The 16801-nt window shown below is 39.2% G+C and overlaps 2 protein-coding genes across 3 annotated transcripts; both read left to right on the top strand.

The window, feature by feature from the left end:
* Positions 1–867: 867 nt before the first annotated feature.
* Positions 868–4536, top strand: LOC121971194 (electron transfer flavoprotein subunit beta, mitochondrial-like). Of its 2 annotated transcripts, XR_006109085.1 has the most exons (6): positions 1281–1413; positions 1502–1789; positions 3228–3308; positions 3510–3604; positions 3814–4152; positions 4333–4536. XR_006109085.1 is itself a non-coding variant. In XM_042522340.1 (5 exons), exons 1-5 carry the CDS (start codon positions 1345–1347, stop codon positions 4037–4039), a joined length of 759 nt encoding a protein of 252 aa, XP_042378274.1. In that variant the 5' UTR covers positions 868–1344; the 3' UTR covers positions 4040–4109. The 2 variants fall into 2 exon arrangements, 1 of the variants encoding a protein (XP_042378274.1); XM_042522340.1 differs by lacking the exon at positions 4333–4536 and having other exon boundaries at positions 868–1413; positions 3814–4109.
* Positions 4350–5694, top strand: LOC121971192 (1-aminocyclopropane-1-carboxylate oxidase homolog 3-like). The gene is made up of 3 exons (XM_042522338.1): positions 4350–4903; positions 4975–5296; positions 5362–5694. Exons 1-3 carry the CDS (start codon positions 4350–4352, stop codon positions 5608–5610), a joined length of 1125 nt encoding a protein of 374 aa, XP_042378272.1. The 3' UTR covers positions 5611–5694.
* The last annotated feature ends 11107 nt before the right edge of the window (positions 5695–16801 follow it).

Genomic DNA, 16801 nt, shown 5'->3' with positions numbered 1-16801 from the left:
CAGAGTGGATTACATAAAGAATCTCTTTCGATATCTCTTTGTTTACTGAGATGAAAACAAAGGCTTCAATGAGAATGGTGTGGACCTAGTGATTCCCTTTGGATGTCTCCTTTAACTGTTCATGAAAAGAGCAGGTGGTTCTTTGAACACAATGGTTGTTATGGTAGGCAGCATCCATGCAATGCATCTTCATCCTTCTTGCATCAGATGCAGGGAACAAGGACAAACATTTCATTTCCATTTCCTGCTATTGATGCCATCCCCTCCCTCACATTTCTGGCCCACACACCTTCTCATGGTCGCACTTATACTCCACTAGAATATGGGAAACTTCTCATCCTCCTGCATGGGTTTATAGTTCTCGGCGACCAAATTTTGAGAAATCGATACCAATTCATCCTTGAAACATGTTTTTGTGATGTATAGCATGCCCGCTTGTGTAAGAGAATGAAGAAAATAAAATGCTTAAGTTAGTAATAGTTTCTTCGTTCCATAGCCATCGAAAAATCACCTTCATCCGACTTAACAACATGCGAAACCGACTAATCAACTCACCTATTCCGTTAGGTTAACTTATAAGCCAAAACATATTCTTGATTCCTTGCATTGAAAAACATATGCTGAATTGAATGCTTCCTGACACTCATAGTCACTTTCATTCAATGTTTCAGGACTAAGATTCAAACCCACTTTTCCTTTAAAATCTTGCTTATAAAGCCTAAAAGCTAGTCCAACAGTACAGTTAGTCTCATAGCAATATCCAAGTTCACTGCATCTGCTCAATCGATCCAAAAGTTTCAATTCAACTTCAATAATATAAGACAAAATCAAGTGAACTAAACAATTGCATCGAGATCAAACAAACTGCAGAAAAAGATGATTCCAATGAGAGAATAAGGCAAGAAAAAGAACGTGTGACATATGACAGAGGAAATTGACGATGGCAACGTGAACTTAATTAGCATGCTTAGATTTTAATAATAATAATTTCTTTACATTTCATGCGGATTTAATATTTTATGAGCGGTACGGCCCAGTATCAAGAAACGGGCCGAGCCGTGCCGGCCAGGTGGCAGGAGCTTAGCACGCATGCCTCGACATTTAATTTCTTTTTTTTTAAATATCATTTAGAGTTTAATTGATATTAAAAATACTTTATTAAATTTTCATTAATTGTAATTTGACATTGCGAGATTAGTTAGAAATTATAATTATTACAAAAAGGTCGGAGATCATATCTATGCCACGTCAGCAACAATTGTTAGAATTATTTATTTTAGAGAAAAGAAGGGTGAAAGAAGTTGAAGCCTTGACCGACGGCGGAGGCCGCAGCGACGCAGCAAGATGAAGGTAATGGTCGCCGTCAAGCGGGTGGTCGACTATGCCGTCAAGATCCGTGTGAAGCCAGATAAGGTACGTTACCCTCTCTCTCTATCTCGCTCTCTCCTCATCGTCTTCCTTCCCTCATTCTAGGGTTCTAACGTTGCTCTCTTCCTGCCAGAGCGGGGTCGAGACCGGCAACGTTAAGATGTCGATGAACCCATTCTGTGAGATCGCCCTCGAGGAGGCCCTCCGCCTCCGGGAGGCAGGAGCCGCTGGGGAGGTTATCGCCGTCTCAGTCGGTCCCGCGCAGTGCGCCGACACGCTCCGTACTGCCCTCGCCATGGGAGCCGACCGTGCCGTCCACGTAGATTCTGGGACCGTGCCGGTGCTTCCGCTCTCCGTGGCTAAGATCCTGAAGGCCCTCGTTCACGTAGAGCGGCCCGGGCTCTTAATCCTCGGCAAGCAGGTGATGGAATCGGATTTATGATTTTATTTGTTTTCGTTAATTGATTGAAAGATTTCATTTTGGGGATCAGGAAAAAAAGATTCCTCTCATCTCTTAAACTTTTGCACAACTTAAGATCTTGCAAGGTGTTACAGAGTGCCGTTTGTTTTCTTTTACACTCTTTAGGTTATACGGTGAATTAAATAAATACACCGTGCGTTATTTTTATCTTACTGTAATCGACCGTGCTAATTTTCTGTCGCTGGTGAACTTAGTAACTTTGCTTTGGAATGAACACCTAATTGTTGGTATACTCAACATGATGATTTCTAGTCATTTCATTGCAATTAAGGTCGAATGCTGTCCTTAAATTTCATATTTCCCATTTTTTATGCATTCAGTATCATCTCCTTTACGTTTATATACATCTCATATTGTATGAGTAATGGATAAATAATATGATTTATCAGTTATAAAAACATAAATTTTGGTTAAATATGTTTATGATTCTAGTGTTGCACAAATTACAATTGTCTATTTATTAAGACTTAACACTATTTGAGGTTTTTGAGTTGAAAATAATTGGGACTTCCAAAGCAGAAATGTCCTTTGGAATATGAGGAAGGTTCTTGGGCTTACAAAGACACTAATGCATGAGCGTTTAGCTCATACCACTTATCAGATCGTTCAAACTTGTATATTACCTTTCTGCATATTGTCGTACATCTCAAATTTTCCAATTCTTGCTTCTTTGTTGTAGACTCACGACATTACCCGTCTTTAGAATTCATCTAGTTTTTATGTTAGCATGACTTGCTTAACCTTTGTTCCCTTATTTAACTAGATGATGCTTCCTAACATTATCATTTTTGTCAATTGTAGATTTGTGTGCTTGATGCAAGTATTCTCCTATTATTTACTTATATTGAAAGTTCAAAAGCTCAAAACAGTATTCTAAAAGCAGTGTGTTCGCCTAGGAAAAAAAAATGATTTGGTTTAGTTGATGGTCACAAAAACTTTGTTCACTGTTTAGCAATCACAAAAAATTAATCATCAACTAATAATTATATGCATATTACTAAGACATATGACATGCTTTACATTGTTATATTATTTATTCTACAGTTTATACTCGATACATTTTTTTTGCGCAGAATTATGAGATGGATTGATTGATTGATTACTATACTTTATTGGATATATGTTAGTGATTTTCATCAATATAAATGTTTTTAGTTCTCAACTATTTTGGGCTGGCTAAGCAGATTTAGCCCTGCCATTCAACTCTACCTGTTGACATTGTTGTACGCTGCACATTAGGATTAATGCCATCCTCAACTTTTTGCATCCAAGATTAGGGACGAAATTGACAATTTTTTTTATCTTTGTAATTGAGATGTTATTTTAATCGCTTTGTCAGTTCCTTGATACAAGTCTCTGAGTTCCTTGTATTCATCAGGCAATTGATGATGACTGCAACCAAACAGGACAAATGGTGGCTGGACTACTTAGATGGGCACAAGGAACCTTCGCTTCAAAGGTCAGATGCTACAATTCAATCATATTCCAATGATGATTGTATTCTATTGCTGTTCTTGCCTAGGGACTGTCTCTTTTTTATTTTTCTTACCTATAATTACTTTTACTCATTGATCTGCCATTTGGAGGTGATATATCTGGAGAATCTTTCTTAAAGTCAGAAGCTATTGCCTATTATTTCACCCACAATTTATCTTAGTAGGTCGTGCTGGATAAAGAAAGCCAAACGGCAACAGTCGAAAGAGAAGTCGATGGTGGTATCGAGACGATCTCTCTTGATTTGCCTGCAGTAATCACGTAATCTATCCCCTACTCGTTTCCTTGTTTCTCTGCTATCTATTTTAGCAGTATCTTTCATGTCACTTGAATGGCATGTATTCTACTTGGAAAACAAGCTCAATTGAGTTAAATGACTTAGTTTTTTTCTTTTTTTTGACTAAATGATAGTTTGCCTGTTCATGTAATTGCTGGTGTCTGATCTCGGATATGATATTTTCTTTGTGCAGGACGGATTTAAGGTTAAATCAACCCCGATATGCGACTCTTCCGAACATAATGAAAGCTAAATCGAAGGTCATCAAGAAAGTTACACCTGCAGAGTTGAACGTGGAGATCAAACCAGATTTGGAGATCATTCAAGTTACAGAACCGCCCAAGAGAAAAGCTGGTGCGATCGTTTCATCGGTGGATGAACTCATCGAGAAGTTGAAGAATGAAGCTCGTGTTATATGAAACATTTGTTTGTTCAACTCCAGAAACACTTATCTTCAACTTTAAAGTTCTTCAAATGTTTCAATAATAATTTCTCGCACCAGATCAATTACCAAAGAAACGGTTGCCATAAGGTCTGTTTGTCTGCAAGAAGTTTATTTGGATGGAAAGATACAAACCACTAGATTACAATGATCTAAACCACTAGATAAGATGGATACGTTTAAAAATGTGGTTTAGACTTTGACTATTGACTTCCCCATCAAGCTAATCTCTTCTTTTTATGGACAATTTCTTCCTATTTCCTTGTGAAGCTCCAATTCTGATCTAAATGTCGGCGGCGGCGGCGGCGGCGGCGGCGGAAGCAGCAGTCCCCGACTACAGCGCCGCCGAGGCAGCTCCCGATCGCCTGCAAGAGCTGCTTGCGTTCGACGCCACCAAATCGGGCGTCAAAGGCCTCGCCGACGCCGGCATCACCAAGCTCCCACGAATCTTCGTCCACTCCCCCGATGACCTCCCTTCCCCACCCTCCCTCGCCGGCCTCAAAGTCCCCGTCATCGATCTCCGCGGCGTCGCCGATGACGCCCGCCGGCGGAGGGAGGCGGTGGAGCAGATCCGCGACGCCTCGAGCTCCTGGGGTCTCTTCCAGTTGGTGAACCACGGCGTCCCGCCGCAGATCTTGGAAGGCATGATGCAGGGGAGCCGGAGGTTCCATGAGCTCCCAAAGGAAGTGAAGGCGAAGCTCTACAGCCGCGACTTGAAGCAGAACGTGAAGTACGTCTGCAACTACGATTTGTTCCTTTCTGGGGCTGCGAATTGGAGGGATACATTATCCTGTAATTTCAGCACCACGCTGAATCCTCAAGACATTCCTGATGTCTGCAGGTATCAAATCAACAACACCTACATGCCTTAACAGTTAGCTTCGTCTAAGATTATATCGACATCATTTGCAGAGACGAGATCCTGGCCTACGGCAAGCACATGCTCGACCTTGCCGAGTCGGTGTACGAGCTGCTCTCGGAGGCACTCGGACTGAGTCCATCTCACCTCAAGAGCATCAACCTTTCCAAGGGACACTTCATGAGTGCACACTACTATCCGCCGTGCCCGGAGCCGGAGCTCACTCTGGGCACTTCCAAGCACTGCGATCCATCCTTCTTGACGCTGCTCATCGAGGACGAACTCGGCGGCCTGCAAGTTCGCCACGAAGGTCACTGGGTGGATGTGTCGCCCGTTCCCGGAGCCGTAGTCGTCAATATCGGCGATCTCCTTCAGGTAATTCTTCGACCTTTCGTGTTGCTTAGAGCTTACTGAAATAGCTAGTTTCTCTTATTTTGTAGATCATTAGCAATGGTAAATTCAAAAGCGTGGAGCATCGAGTGTTGGCGAATCGACTAGGGCCTCGATTGTCAGTGGCGATGTTTTTTGTCGGAGTTCGCGAGGGCAATTACTTGTATGGTCCGATCAAAGAGATATTGTCCGAGAATGTGGCTCCAAAATATCGAGAAATTCTTCTCGAAGAGTATTTTCAGGTTTTCGCTTCTAGAGGACTTGGAACAGAGTCTATTCTCAGCCATTTCACTCTTTGAAACGAGAGTTTCGCTGGGATTATAATGTGTACGAGTGCACTGCAGTTGAAGAAGAATAAAGATCGGTAAGTTTAACTATTTGAAGATTGATGCGAACAGAGTATCATTACATATATCATCTGTGATACGGCAGAATTTGAAAGTTCCCAAGCCTAATATTTCTTGATCGTTGATGGCTCAAAATCAATAGAAGTCACAAGGTGTCGATCTAGTCCTAACAAGACCCCTCTAATGCTTAAGTGAGTTGGTGAAAGCAGAAAATAATAAAAGATGAGAAAGATGAGTGCTTGAGAGTTAGCCTACCTCGCCTTCTTTTAAAATTTTTTCGTATAACGCCGTTCTTTATGATACATAAATTCTTCTTTCGCAAACGTATTCTATTACTTTTTGTTATGCAACGATCTCACAATTTCCACTCAATTTATAATGAACATATTAACCTGTCATTATTAGGAACTGTAATTGCGCCTGAATTTTTCCCATAACTTCACTACCCTTCTACAATTATGATATGGCGATCCATTTGGCTTCAAATCGATTTCCCGATCGAGTGCAGTCTGGTTGTGAACAAGTCAAGTTGAGCTAATCTTTAAGGCATTCAAATTTGTTTGATAAGATAATTGAGCAAGTCGAGCATAAAATGAATCAAGTTTTAAAATAATTGTTCAAAGCTTGGCTTAATTTATTTTTTTTTATGAGTTTAAGCTTGGCTTGAGCTTAGTTCATTTAGATATTATTGAACTTTCAATTTAAAAAAAATTATTGAACCACCACATTAATGGCTCCCCTCACGACGACCCCACGTCGATGGAAGGAGGTTCATCAGGAGCACAGGTGTTAATTACATGGCGGGACGAACACAAGTGATGCATTCCCTGGGACTCGAACCTTGCTCACTACAGACAAACTGCCATGTATTTACTATATGTGCCAAACCCTGAGGGCATTTAGCTCTCAATGCAACTGTAGCAAGAACTTGGTTTATTTAGATGTTATCGATCTCTCAATTCAAACTTGTTTAAAACTTTTGTTTGTTTGATTGACTATTGAGCTTGATAATTTAAACTTATTGGTTTATTTTAAAAGTTTTTTGTTTGTTTATTTAGCAGGTTGAAAAAAGTTTATTAATGAATCTAGTTTACAAACATTATTCATGAAGGTTGTTCATGAACATTAACGAGTTGAACACATATATGTTCAAATATGTTTATTTAGTTTAACGAGTTGTTCAACCCCTTAAAACATCATGGATGCACAAAGGTTAGTCAGCCGAGTGGTGGCGCTATCCCGATTCATCTCTAGAACCATCGATCGGAGCTTGCCTTTCATCAAGGTGCTCCAGAAGGCAGCTCGATTTGTGTGGGATAAAAAATGTGAGCAGGCTTTCTCAAATCTGAAGACGTACCAAACACGCCTGCCTCTTCTCTCCAAACTGGTCATGGGGGAGAGACTATGGTTATACTTAGCCACCGCCAAAGGAGCAGTCAAACAGGTCCTTTGGCAAGAAGGCAACATCTAGCATCTCATCTACATCTTTGGTCATCTGCTTAAGGATGTTGAGAGCAAGTATATCACCTCAGAGAAATTAGCCTTGGCACTAATTCTGATAGCCTATCGATTGTGATCTTACTTTCTCATTTTGTTATTGTGCTTACCAATAACACTTTAGGATAGGTACCGAGTAATCCGGAGGCCTCAAAAAGATTGGTCAAGTAAACCACTCAGCTTAATGAGCACGACATTCAGTATGAACCAAGGACGACTATGAAAGCTCAAGCATTTGCCAACTTCTTGACAGAAACTCCAGACCTAGAAGTAGAAGAAACATGAAAGATCTTTGTAGATGGGCCATCTACGAAACAAGGTAGCAGAGCCGAGGTGTTATTAATCTCACCTTGTGAGGATGTGCTATAGTTAATCATCCAATTGAATTTTCACACCTCTAATAATAAAGCTGAGTATGAAGCGTTGCTTGTCGGACTCCAAGCAACCAAACAAGTAGGTGCCTCCTACGTCTTCATCCACTCAAATTCTCAGTTGGCCTCCCAGCAATTAGAAGGAACTTTCGAGATTAAAAATGAAAGGCTTTCTCGTTACACAGAGCTCTTCGAGAAACTGAAAGTAGAGTTCCTGGAGGTTACTATCCAAAAGATTTCTTGAGTTGAGAACTAGAAGGCTAATGAACTCGCCAAGATGGCCACTGGCAACTTGGACCCTGAGTGAGTCAGTTGCCTGAGTATAGTTTATCACTTATATTGATCAAACACTCGACTTAGGTAATGCCATCGACCGATGTATCCCACTTATCTCCTTTTTACAACATGGAATTATGCCCAATGTCCTGGAACAGGCTCTAACTTCTCAAAAGTCAGGCATTGCGATTTACTTTGATCGGAGATAGTTGTACAAGCGAGTCTCTCTAGACTTCTCCTCAAATATCTTAGTTCTGAGAATGCTAACTATGCCATATAGGAGATTCACCAAGACTATTAGATATGACACTTCAATAATTATAAAATAATAAGTATTAATTGAGAAATAATCATATAGAATTTTCTAAAATTTTTTAATTTTTTTTGAGATTTAAATAGAGTTGGTATGACATGTTTGAGGGGGTGGGTTTATTTTACTTTGAGGGAGTTTGTTTGGAATACCCAATTAAATTGGGAGTTGATTGAGTATATGAATCTAAGTTTAATATTAACCCTAATTTTTACACCCAACTCTTTACAAGCACATGTAGTAGCTGCAGCTTATTGGGCGATTAGTTGCTGTTACCGCAGCCACCATTGTTTTCAATTTTGCCCCATTGTCGGCGCCACCCGTCTTTCCCATCAACCGCATGCTTCCTTCTCCTCTCTCCAACCACCCTACTCCATGTTGACTCCAGCTCCTCTGCTAGACACTATTGTACATCATCGCAGCCCGCACCTCCGGTTTCATGCGTCCCAATCGTCACCTCGTGCTTCTCGTCGAATCCCTAGCGGCTGCCAAAAGTGGCAGAGCCAGAAGATTATGACACTAGGGATGATGTCGAGCTCCTGCAGGTCCACTGTCGCCATCACTCGACAAGGAATGCCTCATCATTCCTAACCTTCGCAAGTTGTCGGCCATACGCTACCAGCTACAGACAAACAAGCCATCGCCGGCCCTTTGCGGTTGTTACCCCCTTCATTATGACTAGCCCAGCTCATCGCGTCGCTTTTGCCGTGGCTAGACGTGGGTGGCCGGTCACAACCCGATGTGATTAGGTTGTGGCCACCGCAACCACTAGTTGTCGGTCACTTCTAACAGCATCCCAGCCATCGTTGACCACTGCGAGCCACCTTTGGAGAAGTGATAAGGTAATGAATCAATTTAACCTATGTTTTGTCTAATTAATTAAGTGATAATGTATTGATTTGGAGTTGAGTGAATTAAAGTTGCATGCATTAATTAATGATAGAACTAATTTAAATAGAGTCTCCATGCTTTAATTAATGAAAGGATTAATTAGATTAACGTTTGTCTCATACATGCTTTGATGGGTTTGTTGGTGCGGGAAATATCAGATGATCGAACCTATATTTTGATAATGACAAAGAGTTTAAAGTTAAGGTTGCTTGTTGTCTAATAAGTTTGAATGAGCTTGCAGGAAAGTCCTAAGTGTTCTTAGGCAAAAGTCCTAGCTACAGTTAGACAGATGGAAAACTCTAGGGGGTGGTAACCCTAGGCAGAAAGTCTTAGCGGGTCAAGCGCTTTGGGCAAAACCTTAGAGTCAGGGACTCTAGGTGAAAACTTTGGTGGTCGCGGACCAGATGGAGGTTTGGACGGGTCGTGGAGCGAATGCCCAGCAGAAAGTCCTGAAGCCTTAGGCACTGAGCAAAAGTCCAATCGGTCTGACAACATGTAACTTCTTCTGAGAGGAGTAGGTGAGGGCGTGTTCTCCGCTGAGGGAGCAGTAGGCGTCAGTTCGACCTAAGGTTTCTAGAGAAAATCCGAAGTCCGAACCGAGCAGTCCGAAGGCTACCAAGTTATTGATTTATATATTATTTTCTATTTTGTCTAACTCTGTTTTATAGGAAACTAACAATTTTGCAGGGTTGGACTTAGCCTTGATCGGCCGACTGAACATCTAGCTCGGTTGACCGAACCTCAGTACAAAAGGATCAGATTTCCAGAGATTAGACCAGGTTCGATCAAGGGATCGGTCGACCGAACCTCGGGATCGGTCGATCAAACCGAGGATAAGTAGTGACCAGATTGAGCCAGGTTGATCGGATCAGATAAGGAGGAGATCATCAGTTGATTGATCGATCGAATGGAGGGATTGATCGACTGAATGAAGGCTCATCCAGAGAGACTATATCTGGACGGAAGGCCGGGTGGATTCAGCAAGTTCGGTCAACCAAACCTGGGGATCGGTCGACCGATCAGGGTCAAGTCAAACCTGATCCCGAGATCAGAGGATCTGGATCAGGTATGAAGAGTCTATAAAAAGGGGTCTCGGCCAGCTACTTTGAACACCATCATTCACAGCGATCTTCTAAGGTGCGCGCTACGCCGAAACGACTCAACAACGCTCAGCTGCTATTCCGACAATCGACGAACCAATTCCTAATCATTTATTGTTGGTATAATCTATTTTAAGTTCAATACTTATACTTATATATTTATAAATAATTTCGGATCTATAGTGATTGTCCAATGTAAGCGATCAACGATCGCGGGCCTTAGAGTAGGAGTCATCACAGGCTCTGAACTAAGTAAAAGAAACCTGTTAGCGATTGTGTTTGTTTCTTTTCTTTATTCTGCTGCATTATTCTGAGTTTTTTGAAACGAACGAATTAGCCACAAGTGCTATTCACCCCCTCTAACACGTCATCGATCCTACAGGGTTAACAACCCGGTCATGCGCTTTCAGCTGTGTACCTGCATTTACCTCCCTTTATATCTATGGGATCGGCTCTAGGGGGGCTGCTGATGTGGCGGTTCCACTTTTTTTTATAGGTTAACAACTTCATTAATTAAACAGAGTAGTTAGATGAGTGATCAATAGGCTAAGAAATGATTGAATAAATTGATATAAGTTAACTACTTATTAATTAGTATTCCATGGAATTATTAGATGGATAGATAGATTGATTGATACGTGTGTGATAAATTCTTAGATTTGATTAGTATCTTGTACTTGTAGGATTCGACCTCAAGACAAAGCCTCTAATTTGAAGATGGCTAAGATATTCTGCATTTGAGGTGGGTAGTTCTTGCTTTGACCTCTACAGATCTTTTGACCTTAGTGCAGGATGTTGTTATCTATATTTTGTACGTAGTAGTTACCAATATCAGCTCGACTCCACTCTATATATTTCTTGAGTTGACCTTTACTTTCATGTACTTGTTTTAGTCTCTTTGATATCTATATATGCAGTCTTCTTTGTTTTCATGCATGTATTGTTTGAGTATTACTGTAGTATAGTTATAGATTTATGCTTAGGCATCTACACCATATAGTGATTCATGTAGGCCTGTAACTATATGTTAGTGATACTATAGTATAGTTGTATATGTATATGAGTATATGTATGTTAGCGAGACTATACCTGCATATACGGGATAAATATTTTACCCTAGCCAAGTGATAGGAGTATGCAACTAGGTTATTTTCTTTGGAATGACATCTAGGACTACTTGATTTGAATCCCATTGTTTTATTATATATATGATGATACTATGGAGTTAGTTGAGATATTATGACAAGATAACTAATATTCTTTTGATGAAATTGATTGACTAGTATTTTGTAGATGTGATTGTTTATTTTATACCTAAACATAAGTAATGTTATACCGTAATATAGGATATTGAATATCCTACTAGACCTTTGATTGCTATTTAAGCTCATGCTTATGCGTTCAGGAGGTCAGACTGTATAGAAGATTGTAGAGCACTATCCTTGGATGTATTGTTACTGCTTATTCTGTTATCATAGCTTTATATACTTATATACCATGTTTGCCTATGGGACAATCTGTGGTAGAATGTTCTCCTGTAGATAATGACTATTTGCATATCTTGACTGCCCATGAGACCATTCGTGGTAGAGCATTCTCCCGCAGTGAGTGGCTGAGGAGCTAGATAGATACCTCATCATGTCCATGTTGGGATATGTCCGATGTGGGTGCGTGCTAGAACATGTTTCATAAATATGCGCAATGAAAAATAAAATAATAATAATTCCTAATTATTACATCACACACACTGCACACATACAAGGATATAACATGTCAAATCTGATCACATAATTAAAATTTTATGAAAAGTAAATTTATGCTAGGCATACCTTACGGATGACCTGTAATGAAAAGGGAAACAACCGTAGCAACATTGTCGGACCTCACCTCTATTCGTATCTACGCCGAGCTCCTTAAGATAATTCCTTGAGTACAAGTCTCTCCTTTGGAAGTTACTAGCTATGAGCGAAGAAGAGGGATTAAGAGAAAGAAGAAGAGAAGAACACAAGGCAGAGTTATTCTCCCTTGTAGTGGCCACAACAACAAGAGGGAGCACCCTCTTGTTGATAGCAGGAGAGAGAGGAGAGGGAGAGGAGGATTGGATTTCCAAAATCCAATCAATCAAGTAATGAAATTTGTATCTAATTCTCTCCCAATTACATCTATATATAATCCTCTTTAATGAGTTGGATTAGAAAGCTCAAATCTAACTTATTATCCTTTAATAAAAAATTAGCCCATTAACCCCTTCGTTTGGTTCACAACTAAATCAAGTTGGATCATGACTAATTCATGATTAAATCAAATATGGTTCAACTCTACTATAACAGATGTAGCCTATCCGCGCTTCCATTATGACAAATATTTCCATATTTATCTTATGTATGATCCAACCAAACATTTATCTCTTGATCTAAGAATCCTATTCTTCAACTTATTTTACGTCTTTTAAAGACTTGTTAGTGTGTGTGACTCAATAGGTTCCCGGTTTATCTTGGCTGTCTATAATTAACTACTTAATTATATAACAATCATGAGTGACACCTAGTAGTACATCGTGATTCCCAATTAGTTAAAAAATCATAGTTGATCTTAGAACTAATTCTAAACCCTTCAACAGCTATAGTGAGTCGTGCCTTGTTCCTTTCACTCGTCTTATATCCACTTGGATTAGGACATGGTCTATGTGTCTATCCCCACTAGACTGACTACGTCACACCTAGCCTAAGTAATACTTCCTCATTCTATGGATTTAAATTACTCGTACATGTATATAAGAGTCTTGTACTCTTAACATGTGATGCCTTGGACAAAGTCTTTGAGTAATAATCCTAACAAGTGACCATAGGATATACATATCCTCGCAAGGAGCGGTGAACCCTCTGTGGGCTATCCAAATATCTTTGGGTATTTTAACTTATACCTAATCATCCTAGATCCACACCTTAATGAGGTGCTTGCTTAAGATGTCAAAGTATAAGTCTCTATGACCAAGATGACTTATATACCTCATGTTGAAGGAAACTGTTGGAATAGATTGTGCCGGTAAGAAGAGGGTGAATTGCCTGTTGAAAAATAAAATAAAGACCCTTCTCGATCTTTCACCTCAGATTAGTAGCACACTCATAAAAAAGAAATTAAACAACTAATAAATTAAAGATACTAAGGAGTTACTTAGTTACAACCTAGGTGGTTGTTAATCCAAGATAGAAGAAGACACTGAAAAAATCTCCTTCATGTAGGCGGAGAAGCCTATTACACTTGTTGAATGCTCAGAAATGTGCTAGGAAATGAATACAAAACTTGTTCCATTAGTTCTAGCTCCAGGGGTCTTTTTATAGCCCTTGGAAAATTTTATCTGAGGTTGGAAGGCACCTTCCATAGGGTAGAAGGAGCCTCCAATGTGGTAATTTTATCTGTACGAAGATAAAGTTTTATCTTCGCCAACGGTCATTAGGAAGGCGCCTTCACACTGTCCATGAAAGGCGCCTTTACACTGTTCACTGAAGGCGCTTTCATAAGGTAGTTTAGCTTCTTTTCTCCTCGAGCAAACTTCTGTTCCGACTTCTCGTCCCTCGGAAACGTCGTACGCTTCCTTCTTGTTCGCTAGCATACTCTTCCGCAGCACCTCATCCCTTGGACGCACTGAGCCCGTCGACTCTCTTCCGTGTCGTCCTTCTCGCTAGTTGCGTCTTTCGCTCGACTTCCTGTGTTTCTAATTTGTTGTGCACTTAGATACAGGGGTTAAACAACAACAGGACTTAACTTGACTTGGTTGATCACATCAAAATTACCACGAGATACTTACAATCTCCCCCTTTTTGATGTGAGCAACCTCAAGTTAAGTTAGGGTAAAAAAATAAATAATATTAAGGTAATTAATATCGTAAATAATAATGTGCAAAAAATAATGATATCCTCCCCCTAGACTTAATCTTCACTTCTCCTCCTTTGATCACATAAAAATAGGGTACTTAAAATGGTTTGAGAATAAAGTCTAAAACAAAGTCTAAGGAAAAAATACTCTTATCCAGAAAATTTTGAAAGATTAAACGTTGAAAAATCTGGACTTATTAAAAATACTTTGAAAAATATTTGTAATTGTTGAAATTTTTTTTAACAGACATATTAAAAAAAGGGTTATTAATAATGAAAAATTTTGAACTATTTTCTGAGAATGCATTATAGCAAATAACTTCGCAAAAAAAAAAATTGAATTTTCAAGAATTAAAAATTTACATTTGGATAGTTAATTCATAGAAAATTCAATAATAGAATTTTTTTTTAAAATTTCTTTTTCTAATTTATAGGAATTTTTTGATAATATTTTTATAAACTAAAATAATTTATTAGGAGGTTGAGACCGTACCTGACTTACCTTGTCGATCTCGTAATTTGAAGCTCCCTCTGAAGTGTTGCTGTCTTCTGATGTTGCTCCCCCTTCATCGATGCTCTTGATACTCATTTCGGACGAGCTTGCTTAGTTTTTATCTTCTTGGTGACTTACCACTAGCGCAAGCCTGGTGAGGGCTTCGATCTTCGGTTCGGACGACATTTTGTCCCACGTCGTCTTTAGATTTCAATGCTTTGTCTGGACTGGTCTTTTGTCCTTGTTCTTGTCCTTGCTCTTCAATTTAGGACAATTGTTTTTCACATGCCCTTCTTCATTATAGTGGTAGCATCCTATCTTTTTTTTTTCTTCTTTTATCTTGTATTTGATTAAATTTATTAGTTTTAAATAACTTTTTAAACTTTCTTACTATGAACGCCATTTCATCAAAATCAAGAGAAGATTGAGAATTTGGTTCATTCATTTTTTTACTTTTAAGGCGATATTATGCTTGGGCTCCTTCTTTAGATCTGCATATCTCGTTTCATGAACTTCAAAAGTTAAAAACAATTCTTCTAGGATACTTACTTCTAGATCCTTAGAAATATAATAAGCATCTACTAATGATGTGATAACCATGATTTTGCTACACTATTTTGATTCATAATGCATGTTTTTAATGATCTTGATCATAGATGAAACCTATATTGACATCATAATTCATGCATTGCATTTATCTTGGACTTAATTGTAAATTAGTTTATTTTCATAGTATTTGATGCTAATATTTTGATATTTTCTTTGTAGGCATCAAAAGGGTCATGGATTCGATCAGATCGGACCACATTTGGGCTCAAATGTAGGGCTAAATAAGACAATCAAGACTTGGAGTGATTTGGACCGTTCATCCACGATTGGAGCAAATCTGAGCCATCTACTGAAGATCCAGCTTATCCAACCTAATGAAGAGCAGATCTCAGCCATTGATGAAGATCCGAAGCTTTTTGATCCAGATCTGAAGTTATCCAGCCGTTAGATGAGATTAGAGCATTCTCAGCCGTTGGATTAGATTGGGAGAGGTTTAAGACTTGAGAAGCTATAGTGTGTTCGTTGAGCTCGGTTTCCTCACGACAAAGGCACCGTTCATCCTTCGTTCCCGCAGCTCCTGTTCCTCATTTCAGATCTGAGAACGAGATCTCTTCATCTCCGGCGAGCTTACATTGATCCGGCGACCAATAATCCAAGAGCAGAGCACGAATTGAGGGTGTTCCCCGTTTTTGGTCTGGATTCCAACGAGAGGATCCCAGCCAAGATTTGAGGGCGTTCCCTGATCTTGTGCTGCCATCATCCAACGGAGGTGTCAGAGGGCGTTCCCCAGCATTTTCGATTTCACTCCATCATCATTTTCACCTCGCGATTCCAAGATATCCTTTGTTTCCAGAGGCAGATCAGTGATACGGTAGAGAAGAGAGGTTTTATTCCGGGATTTGGATTGTGGAATGCTCTTTCATTAGTTTACTTTTGATTCCTTATACACTTGCTCAGATCTGAAGATCTGATAGATAGATTGCACTTAATTCCTTGTTTTGCATTTCCTATTTCAGTTTTTGTTTGAGTTTTGTTTTTCTCTGCAATTCCATTTCTGATTTTCTTATATGAAACCCTGATCTTGTTGAACTTTTGCAATCTGAGTCTTGGTTAGCACTTAACTGGGTTGCAATCTAGTTTTTTTTTTTGTTTTGAATTAGATGTTCCGATTATAACAAGGTTGCTTAGTTACGATTCAAGAATTTAGAAGAGCCTTTAGTTCTATATGCATTGGATTTGTTGTGGTTGTGATGAATCGGATGTGTAATTTGAGCTAATGATTGTTTACCTCAGTGAAATATTGTTGATCATGTATGAGATTGGTTAATTAGTAGTTGAAGAATGTGAATCAATTATGCTTAATAGTTGTTAACTTGATGAGGTGGAGTTTAATCATGTTTAGATGAGAATGAACCTTCTTTGATCTTATTTTTGATTGTAGAAGAATTCAAATGGCAATGTGAATCAAATGGAAAAGCTTAATTGACCTTGTTGATGAAATAATTTGATTTGAATCAATTCTAGAATTATCACACACACTCATTAGCTATCCTTGGAAAAATATGACTTGGGACTCGTTGCTACAACACTTGTTTTAATTTTAATAAGTTTCAATCTTTATTAATTTGGAGTGCCTAGTGACATGTGAAAAAGGCTTACGCTAAATTTTGGTGTCGTTGCCGGGGAGATAACTAGTAGTGTGTGTTTATTTTGGTTTGAGCATTGATTGATTTATTTTGTTAGCATCTTTATTGATTTGATTGCTTATTTCTTTTTGTAT

Source organism: Zingiber officinale, chromosome 4A (genome assembly GCF_018446385.1).
Source record: "Zingiber officinale cultivar Zhangliang chromosome 4A, Zo_v1.1, whole genome shotgun sequence".
NCBI classification, from domain to species: domain Eukaryota; kingdom Viridiplantae; phylum Streptophyta; class Magnoliopsida; order Zingiberales; family Zingiberaceae; genus Zingiber; species Zingiber officinale.
The sequence above is the reverse complement of the archived record's forward strand: the minus strand, read 5'-3'. Positions and strand labels throughout refer to the sequence as shown.